Source organism: Ostrea edulis, chromosome 1, assembly GCF_947568905.1.
Source record: "Ostrea edulis chromosome 1, xbOstEdul1.1, whole genome shotgun sequence".
NCBI classification, from domain to species: Eukaryota; Metazoa; Mollusca; class Bivalvia; order Ostreida; family Ostreidae; genus Ostrea; species Ostrea edulis.
The window spans coordinates 77,127,186-77,138,114 of NC_079164.1; the positions used below are offsets into that span (position 1 = coordinate 77,127,186).

General features: G+C 36.9%; 1 protein-coding gene across 1 annotated transcript in view; it reads left to right on the top strand.

Moving 5' to 3' along the window:
- The first annotated feature begins 472 nt into the window (after positions 1-472).
- LOC125680500 (sodium-dependent proline transporter-like) overlaps positions 473-10,929 on the top strand; it is a 20,528-nt gene continuing 10,071 nt past the window's right edge. The window contains exons 1-2 of the mRNA XM_048920141.2: positions 473-560; positions 8,882-9,090. Coding sequence (XP_048776098.2) covers positions 8,892-9,090 — 199 coding nt within the window. The 5' untranslated portion in view covers positions 473-560; positions 8,882-8,891. The remainder of the gene's footprint in view (positions 561-8,881; positions 9,091-10,929) is intronic.

Below are 10,929 nucleotides of genomic sequence, written 5' to 3' on the forward strand. Positions count from 1 at the left end.
GGTAGACGTAAGAAATGTATCAATTTCATCGCAGTATATCAAATCGTGGTCACCTAATCAAAGTCTTATGACACTGCGTAATAGGCACACTTCAGTCCAAAACATCGTAGATACAGAGAGGGTAAGGTATGAACCCCCACCCATCTTCCGACATTGGTGAAAAATGCATAACTTCGCCTATTTTTATACAGCTTCAGTTGTAAAATACTACGTGTTTGTCCTTTAAAATATAGATTGAACCACTGGGAAAAAATTCCATGGGGTGGAACTTCCCAACTCCCATAGAGAAAAGTCTGAATCTGCGAGTGCTTTCTATATTTTGTACGCTAAACTGATTTAATTTTAGTCATTTTCATCCCTCGCTAAATCCCACGCCGTTTTATGTCGAATGTGCGCTTATACATACGTATGCACCAAAGAAAGCATGCGCACTCCGTTTAAGTGAATGAATGTATTTAATCATTATCCTGCATTCTATAGCAATAACAACATCGTCAATTAATTCAAGACTTGAATTTTAGATTAAATAAGGAGGAAGAATAATTCAATACAAACTTAAGGTAAGATGAATAACATATATGCATCGCATAAAATAACAATATATAGATTCACTTAATGCAGCCTTATTTGCTAAAAAAATGTTCATAAATGGTTCACAAGGTAGCCTGATAAACGTAGGCACTGACATTTCATTAAGAAAAGCATTTTTTATCGCAATTAAAAGTTGCAATACTATTGCTACAAAACTTACATGGGGAAAACATGTTTAAATTGTACATATATATATGCATTGTAGATACTAGTATTAACTGAAAGGGATAAAACACAGACATGCAGTGTTCACAGCTTGATATATTTAAAACTAACTAGTTCACGGGTCCAGTAACCATGCAAAGTTACTGGTCATGAAACAGATATTTCCTCCTGGTGACTCAAGATAAAATGTAATGTTTGACGAATATAACAAATAGAGCTATCGCATATTTTTCGGAGAGCACTCTCCTTGTGGGCAGTTATAGAGCTAGTATGAGCATACAACTCGGTGGCGGCACCAGACAGACAACAACAACTAAGAAACATTTTCATTATATCCAACTTGGTGTAAAACCCAAAATGTATGCGTTCTGGTTATTTCCGAAATACCCTCCATTTTTAAAGTGTTTTACATTTTCTATATCTGGAATAGATTGTGTGTTTGGTGACGATTGTTTTGTCGTGCGTTCCTCTCCCTCAAACGAGCCACTGTTTACATCCTGTAATATGAAACAGAACATCGTTTTACTTTAAAACATATTAACATACCCACTAGTAGTTGAAAAGGATGTCGTTAAAAGGTAGAGGAGGAGAGAACAAACAATGAAACGGAAAGACCAAGTGTAGTGTATCCGGGTCGAGTTGTCTCTTTCCCTACTATAGAAAATCTTCTTCCGAAAATCGAGGATGCTTTCAAGTTGTGCTTTCTGTATTTATAAAGAAAGTCCAGAAGGTTCATTCGACATTCAAAATACGAGATTTGAATTTAAAAATTCAATATCCAAATTAACCAAAATATAGGTCACAATATATTATTTAAAAGAGACCACATATTTTAATCAAACTCATCAAATGTAAGTGATCGCCATCTTTATTGTAAGATCAGAGTTTTGAGGTTACTGTAAAGTTCCTTTCATTTACGTTGTGCACAGTCTAGACGTTAGGCAGGCGGTGCACTTTTTATGTGTGTGGTTTTTTAAATTCAACTGAATATGTTTTCTAACTAATCAAATAATTATTTGCAAAACAATCGCTGGGGTTTTTCTAATACTTTTACCGAACAAAAAATAAAACCCCGTTCATTTGTTGTCATATTTAAATTATGCACCACTTTTGCTTCCAGTAAATTTAACTGCATTCGTGTTTTATGGCTGGATGAATGATTTGATATCTTGTATTCCTTATCAAGATGTGGGTATGTTTTCCAGTCAATTTGTTTTTACCTGTATCTATCATTAGGAGGACTCTCATTTTTTGTCTATTCAAATTCATTCATTCATTCTTTATTGCCTCATTACATGAGATTATTGCATGTGAATAAATTATAAACAAAAGTATACAGGATTAAAACTAAATAAAGAAAAAGGAATCTATAACTAAGTAGAGAGTCCATACATTCAATAAGAAGGACACAAGATATGAGCTGGCAATTAGTTGGGGGGGGGGGGGGCATATGTTAATGCTTGACGCGGTAGTAATTAGCAGAAACATCTCGTAAAAGTTCATACTTTCTAAAGAGAACAGCAACCTGAGAGCGACTTAACAGGATAATATAAAAATCTCCCTCGGGGGTGAGAGCACATAGTTCAGCATATAGTTCGGTGCAGAAACTATTGACTATGTCACTCCACCAGTTGTTACGGATACCGAAAGTGATCACGCAAGAACGGACAACATTAGCAAAAAGGTAACTAAATGTTGCGCCACAGAGGCGACAGATATCCATGAAGTCTCGCGGACAATCAGAGAGAAGTTTGCATATGAACTTGCACAAGCGGATCTCATAACAGTTCTTAGGAGTTCTCCAGAAGGAAGACGGATCGTTCTCACTGAAGATTGCGAGAAATCTTGAGAAATCTATGTCATTCACCGTACGACAACGCCTAAGATCTTTGTGTTTTATATTAGCTATGGATCTCACAATTTTCCTCCAAGATGATTTGGAAGGTAAGAAGCCCTCGGCTACCCATTCTAATTAAAATTAGATGTTAGATCCGATCACATACTCGCTACACAAACGTAGCGAGTATGTGAGCGGATCTAACATCTAATTTTAATTAGATTGTCGGCTATCCACTCGTATAGGAACTCAAGACGATCATATATATATATATACACAGTAAGTTGAGGATATCTGGAACAAATCCTCGCTGGCAGTTTCCAAGGTTTACAAAAAAGGAAAATAACCGGACCAAATTTTTTTTAAATTAAATTAAAATGGAATTGAATGTTATATGAAGAATATTAACGGATGACACCCCCGTAACAATTTATTCTGTTTTTAATCAATCTACAGGTTTACCAGCATACCATATTTTTCTGCTTGAATGATTATATTCTTAGTATTTATTTTACATGAAGAAAACTAACATAACTATGGAGGAAAAATGTAGATACCGGTTTTGATAATCGTGTGTCTAACCAGATCAGTGGCCGAAGTATCATTAAATGGTGACCTCGTTAAAAACGACCCCAAGGATCATTTCTTAACGTTAAAAGTTGACCCCAATCAAATTTAACGTTAAACTTTGATCCAAAAAGACATGAGTTCACAAATTTTTTTAGCGTTTGGGGCAGAACAATACTCTATATTAAAAAAAAACAACAACCTCTTAAGTTATTTGCAAGAGGAACAGGAATATGCAAAAGAGGCGGAGAGGTTGCAATTTAGGTAAATATAATCGCTCCCAAACGTGGTATTAATCGAAATTAATTTTGATGATCATTATGCAAAGGAGCAATAGAAAGTACTATTGCAATTAAATATTCATTTCGTAAATCCCTTAATGTATTAAGTACAAATAGAATGACAAAATACAGGAAATCAAGATTTTTAAAAATGAATTTTAGCATTCCAATTTATTTATTTATTTATTAGTCAAAATATCTAATATTGGCAGTTGACCCTCCTCCCTCTACTCCATCGCCCATCCTCCTCCTTGAAAAGTTGTCCTACGCATATTAAAATGAATCTCGCGTAAGCAGAGCTTTTATTTGGTTTTAAAATGTTCAATATCAAATGAGCATTAAAGATCTATAACTCTTATTCATGAAAGGTGAAGATAACGAACAGTGATCAATCTCATAACTTCTACAAGCAATACAAAATAGATAGTCGGGCAAACACGGACCCCTGGACATACAAGAGGTGGGATCAGGTGCCTAGGAGGAGTAAGCATCCCCTGTCGACCGGTCACACCCGCAGTGAGCCATATATCCTGTTCAGGTAAACGGAGTTATCCACAGTCAAAATCAGTGTGCCAAGAACGGTCTAACAATCGGTATGAAACACGTCAGGCAGCATTTGACCCAATGCCAAATCCATATTTCTTTTTGGAAAAACCCCATGGGAGGGTAAATACTATATAGAAAACCGATTAAACTCTCCGACAGACGCTGAGTCTGAGTAAATTGATGTTTGACATGTAAAGTCTTTTGAATGCATTTTATCCATTTAAGAATATAAAACGAATAGTTATCATGATTTAATCATGAAAAACAGAACGAATATCCGGAGTTTTACGAGTGTTGGGTGATTCAGAGCCGGAAGAAGTACCGAACCACATACACACCCATTCGCATGGTGGACACTTACGTAAGAGTAAAAACAAAAGGGGTTACATATAACGTTAATTCTAAAAAGAAAGCTCGGGGTTGACACAATCTAAGTTGTACTTGGTTTAGCAACCACCACCCATTTTTTAAAAATTACCCAAATCAATAAAAATCAGGTGTAATTACCAATTTTGAGTATGCTGATTTCAAATCTGGATTCCTTTTACTCCAATTTCTTATAGAAAATGAGATATAGTGTCTCAAACGCCCCTACCGTCAGGTTGCGAAAAACGGAAAATGTTTCATTTCGCATCAAAAAGTGACCCAACTTTATTTCTTGAAACACCATAACCCAAAACAATAAAAAGCAGGTGTAATTACCAATTTTGAGTATGCTGAATCCAATTCTGGATTCCTTTTACTCCACTTCCTTACAGAAAATGAGGTATAGGGCCTTAAACACCCCTACCGTCAGGTTGTCAAAAATTGAAAATGTTCCATTTCACATTAAAAAGTGACCTGAAAGTTATTTCTTGAAATAAGGCATACAACAGAAAAGGAAAACAATTAATACTAAATTGTTCCATGAACATTCTTAGTTGTTTTGGAAAGAATATATCTCACCTCTGGACTTCACAGATACAGGAAAGGAAGAGGAATACGGAGCGGATCAACGATCTTAAATTTAATCAGATTGGGCTATAGCCTAATGAACTGATGAACAGGAGCAAAAGTACAATTAATAGGGAAACTGATTTATTAAACAACAGTAAGTCTTTTCCGAGAACTTCTGGTAGAACTGTCGGGGGGGGGGGGGGGGGGGGGGGGGGGCTGAGTTGCACCATTATCAGAATTTACCGAAACAGTGGACTCTCTGGCCAGTCTGGGGGCTGAGCTAGTTGCATCAGAACTGACAGAAGCAGAACTATCTGGCCAGTCGGAGGGCTGAGTGGTATCAGAATGTATTATTTATTTATTTTTATTTTTTCAAAATTCAGAAATTTAAAAACTGCATGATCAGATTTTTTTGTAACACTAATAATTAATGTCCCTTTATTGCGATGACTCTACAAGTACAAACCATGATTTAAAAAAAAAAAAATGAAATGAAATGATAGATAAATAAATAAATAAAATATTTGTAAGTTACTTTATTTATCTGTAAGTAAGTCACTTATTAAGTGTAACTTGTGGCAGTGCAACTTGCAAGTGAAAATTGCATCATCTGTAGCTTATGACCCCTTTTGCCTTGCCTTGTAATTAATATTGTTGAAAATTTGGCAAATAGCATTTTTAACCCCCCAGTCCATACCCCACTTTTCTTTAAACGTTAAAAATCCAGCTAATTCAGTGAGGAAGAAATGTAACTACCATATTTCGAATTTCCTCTAGACTATATCAAATTAAATACCGCACTGCTATCAGTCACAGATTGACACTGGTAGGGGAATGGGGACCTGGTCTGCGAGTATGATGGAAAAGATTCTGATGAAAATAAAGACTCACTCATCATTCAGAAATGTATAAACATTGTATTATTGTATACCACCGGCACGTTGTGAGTACGTTAATAATGGGAGTTATCTTTCCTTGGATATCTAAATCAATCAAATACTATATGAACACGGGCAATTATCGTCCATGTTTGACCTCAGTATAATTTATTCATGCATAAAATGTATTAATATGTCACTCTTTGTTGCGTATTTCACCGTTAAGTAAATGTTTACATATACTCGCTCTGCTTAATCGCTTCAATCTCAAAGGGATTTTCTGGAATATGCCTAATCACGTGAGATACGCTAAATATAGCTATTTTAGATCCGAACGATCAACTTCGCATCATTCGTAGGCTCTAGGTTTATCCATACTAGCCCGTAAAAAATAGGGTGGAACCTCGTCCCACTTTTCCTGTAGAAATAAAAATGGAACATGACGCGCCACCTAGCGAGCGTGGTTGTTGCTACTTGGTTGTATCAACTCTGAAGAGTTGCTAAGTTAACTCCTTTTCCTCTTCCAACCTTTTGATTGGGGGGGGGGGGGGGGCAGAATTTGGAAATTCTTATTATTTTAGACAGTAATAAAATACATGTAACCCACCCACCCACCCCTGACTCCCCATCCTAAGTTTTGGTTTGCTTCCAATGTAGTCGTAGAGTCTACTAATAATCATACAACACAATGCATGAATCTTATTCATGATCCACATTTTCCTACCAATTTTCAAATGCTTGATAAAGTTGGTGACAAATCCGTTGTGTAAAATGAATAATTAATCTGGCCTTGACGTACCTGGGAATAAATTATCTAAGCCATGCTGAAAATAAATAATTCATCCCGTCAAATCCCCCCCCCCCCTTCGATCAAATGTTCACCCTCGATGATTTAAAATCTCCCTATTTTGAGAACATGGCCCGTGGCACTGAGATTTAGAATTTTGCGACAGTGGAAATTTTCACTTCGGGATATATTCCACTATAACATATCACAAATATCTTCCCAATCCGTTCGTTGTTTTAAGAATCTGGGCCAAGGATACAGGTGTATTGCACAATAACCTATATGTAAACAATAGAGGGAATTCGAACCATGAATAAATGTTTCTCTTTGATCTATGTTGTCTCGTTTTGCCTTTTTATCTTTTATGAAGCTTAACTACATTATAATTTCATTTCCACAGAATACTAAATTATCCATGTTTTAAAACATATCTGATTGTCGAATGTACATCACATGGTATTGAACATACATCACAAGATTATCGAATATATGTATACATCATAAGATATAGAATATGCATCACAAGATTATAGATTGATTGAAAGATGTATCTTATCTAACGTCCCTCTCGAAAATTTTTCAATCATATGGAGACGTCACCAAGACCGGTGAAGGGTTTCAAATTTAAGCATATGCTCGGCGCTTGCGGCCATTGAACAGTGAGGGTTCTTTATCGTGCAACACCTATTGTGACATGGGACATCCGAGGACCCGTGAAATTCACCTGATGCCGAGTGTTTAGCGATGGAACTGTCACTACCTGTTTTAACACATAGGTTTGTTGCGGCCGGGATTCGAACCCCGACCTTCCGCATGCAGAACGAACACTCTACCTCTAGACCACCGCGGCGGTTATCGAATAAACATCACAGGATATTGATTGTATATTGTTTAACGTCACTCTCGAGAATATTTCACTCGTATGGATATTTCACCATTGCTGGTGAAGGGCTGCAAAATTTAGACCTATGCTCGGCGTTTATGGCCATTGAGCAGGGAGGGATCTTTATCGTACCACATCTGCTGTGATACGGGGCTTCGGTTTTTGCCTCTTACGTCAGGCAAGGGGTACTGAGGACATATTCTAACCCTGATCCCCATGAGATACACACAAGATATTGATCATACATCACAAGATATATTGAATATACATCACAAGATATTGATTGCTTGTGTATTGTTTAATGTCTGGAGACGTCACCGCTGCCAGTGAAGGGCTACAAAATTTAGGCCTGTGCTCGGAGCTTATGACCATTGAGCAGGGAGGGATCTTTATCGTTTCACATGATCTGCTGTGACACAAAGCCTCGGATTTTGCGGTCTCATCCGAAGGACCGCTCCATTTAGTCGTCTCTTGCAACAAGCAAGGGGTAATGAGGACCTATTCTAACCCGGATCCCCAGGGGATACATACAAAATATTGAACATACTGTAGCGAACAGTATAAGAGGGAACTTGTACTGCCTTGCTAGTGAGATGGCTTCTCTAGTGATGTGGCAAAGTCTCTCTCTTTATCACGCAATTTAAGCAACGGCGAGCGTTATCAGCACTTGGCTGGGTGACCACTACAAGTTACAAATTGGTGGCAGCGAAGTGACTCTGGTGTTTGGTGGGCCTTCTGGAACCCTGAAAATACCAGAGGTGGGATCAGGAGGAGTAAGCATCTTCTGACGACTGGTCACACCCGCCGTAAGCTCTATTAGATCTTGATCAGGTAATCTGAGTTATCCGTAGTCAAAATCAGTGTGCCAAGACATATATCACAAAATATAGAATATACATTACCAGATTGTTGAATATACATGTAAAATATTAATTCATTGATTGGGTATTGTTTAACGTCCCTCTCGAGAATCTTTCACTCATATTGAGAAGTTACCATTGCCGGCGAAAGACTACAAAATTTAGACCTATGCTCGGCTCTTATGGTCATTCAGCAGGGAGGGATCTTTATTGTACCACACTTGCTGTGAGACGGGATATCGGTTTTTATGGTCTCATCCGAAGGATCGCTCCATTTTGTCGCCTCTTACGGCAAGCAAGGGGTAACGAGGACCTATTCTAACCCGGGTGCCCACGTGATAAGATATTGAATATATAAATCACAAGATATTGAATCTGCATCACAAGATATTGAACATACATCACAAAATATTGAATATACATCACAAGATTTTCAAATATATTTCAACGTTTTACACGCCATATAGACGAATTCTATTTGCATATCTTTATATATTTATTTATATTTATCTTATTAAAGATATATAATTATTTTTCATTTATGTATTAGGCTAAACAAGATGTCGGACGACAAATCTATCTCCATGGATATAAAAGATGCCCCGTCTACATTATTAGAATCAGAATCGGAAACATCAAGTCCCCAGGACCGACCGGTATGGAATCGGAAAATAGAATACCTTCTGTCCTTGTTTGGTTACAGCGTGGGGCTTGGTAATATCTGGAGATTTCCCTATCTCTGTATGAGAAACGGAGGAGGTATGTATTCTAAACGAACTCGGCCCACGAACTATTAAAATGGACTGGTTATGATTGACTTAATCATTTTTCAAAAATCTTGAGTGAACAATGCAACCCCAAACCACCGAGAATGGCGGAAGTTGAGCTTAATGACAACGTGGCATTTGCAGCATTACTGTATCCATGAAATATATCTATCGTGGGATATTGCAACATGGCGTTGTGTCTATCTTGTAAAAGGTTGATCAAAATTTGGGAACACATTTAGATGTGATACGTTGTGCTTTGCTACGATGCAATACGACCTGATGATATTTTAACGACTGGAAATCATTAGTGTTGATCGTAGGAATTTTTTTCGACATTAATTTTTTTACGATAAAATGATCACCACGACTTGTGTCAAAATTAATTAAGATCTGATTAGGTCACCACGACTATTCCACGATTAAGATGGCCTCAGTTTAAATGAAAGGTGAAGATAACGAACAGTGATCAATCTCATAACTCTTATAATCTATTCAAAATAGACAGGTGGGCAAACACGGATCCCAGAACTTAAAACATTGTTGTAAGAAAGTCCATTGTCTTGATAGTACTTTATTTTTCAAAATGTACTAAACACAGTCCAATATTATCTAGACGAGTTCAATATTAACAGTAATAGAGGATTGAAAATAAAGACAAAAAATAAATAAAGAAAAAAACACCCTTAGGTATTTGAATTTAATGTGACATAACTATGTGTTGTAACGATTGTAAAAAAAAAAAATCCATTAATCTTTAATCAACCCTTCATGAATTGCATATTTTACAACCAATGGCACAATGAATCATTTACATCCTATGAAAGTCTCAAATTCACAGTAACATCCCCAGCAGTAATGTTAATTTCTTTGCCAGATCTGGTATGCTATCGTACCAAACATTTTCCTTAGGGGCGATTTTCGGCCTGAGGTATTGTGCGTCGCATTTTCCACAGTTAGGACTACAAAAGATGATATAACACTTACATATATGTAAAAGAAGCTTAGAACAAACAATTTGGTAAAAGTGCGAATATATCGGAGAGAATTTGTTCAGGAATCGATATAAACTTATCGCAAACTCATGTACCTTGGACTAAAGTGTTAAAAACACACCGTTTCTGCATTTATACCAGTTTTTATGCCTACGTATCAATACAATATCATTAGGGCCCGATAAAAGAACTTTAAACATCAAAATGACGTTTCATTAAAAGATTCATTCCGAACACCCTTTGCGTACCCTCACTCAACCTACACAAACAAAGCCTGATTTAGAATACCGACTAAAAATAGTAATAATGCTTGAATAGTTTTCCCATGGAAGAAAAGAAAAACCTGTTCTGACGAATATCGTATTATAACAATAGAAGTGTTTTATTAGAGGCGCTCCACGACTCATCCAGGTCAATATCTGACATAATTGACCACCTTCGTCTTATATCCCGTACATACAATGGGATCAGGTGCCTACGAGGTGTAAGCATCGCCTGTCGACCGGTCACACCAGTCCTTTGCCCTAAGTCTTGATCAAGCAAATGGAGTATTGTATTGGCAAATTAGATCATTATATCGACGATAGAATTTACGAAATGGTGACTTCAAACAAAACTTTAAAATCCCTGCACCATGAACTTGTTGGTCAGTAGCCTGCCTCGATTTAAAAACTGATCATACTGGAGAACAAGCTCTTGCGTATCAAATCAGTTGAGAGATATAAACACCATATGCAGGTGATAATGGAGCATTGCTACATAAATATGGAAAGTTGACGATGAAGATAAAATCATCCCGTTTGTCATAAAATTGAGTTGTTAGTTTGCCGTAAGTA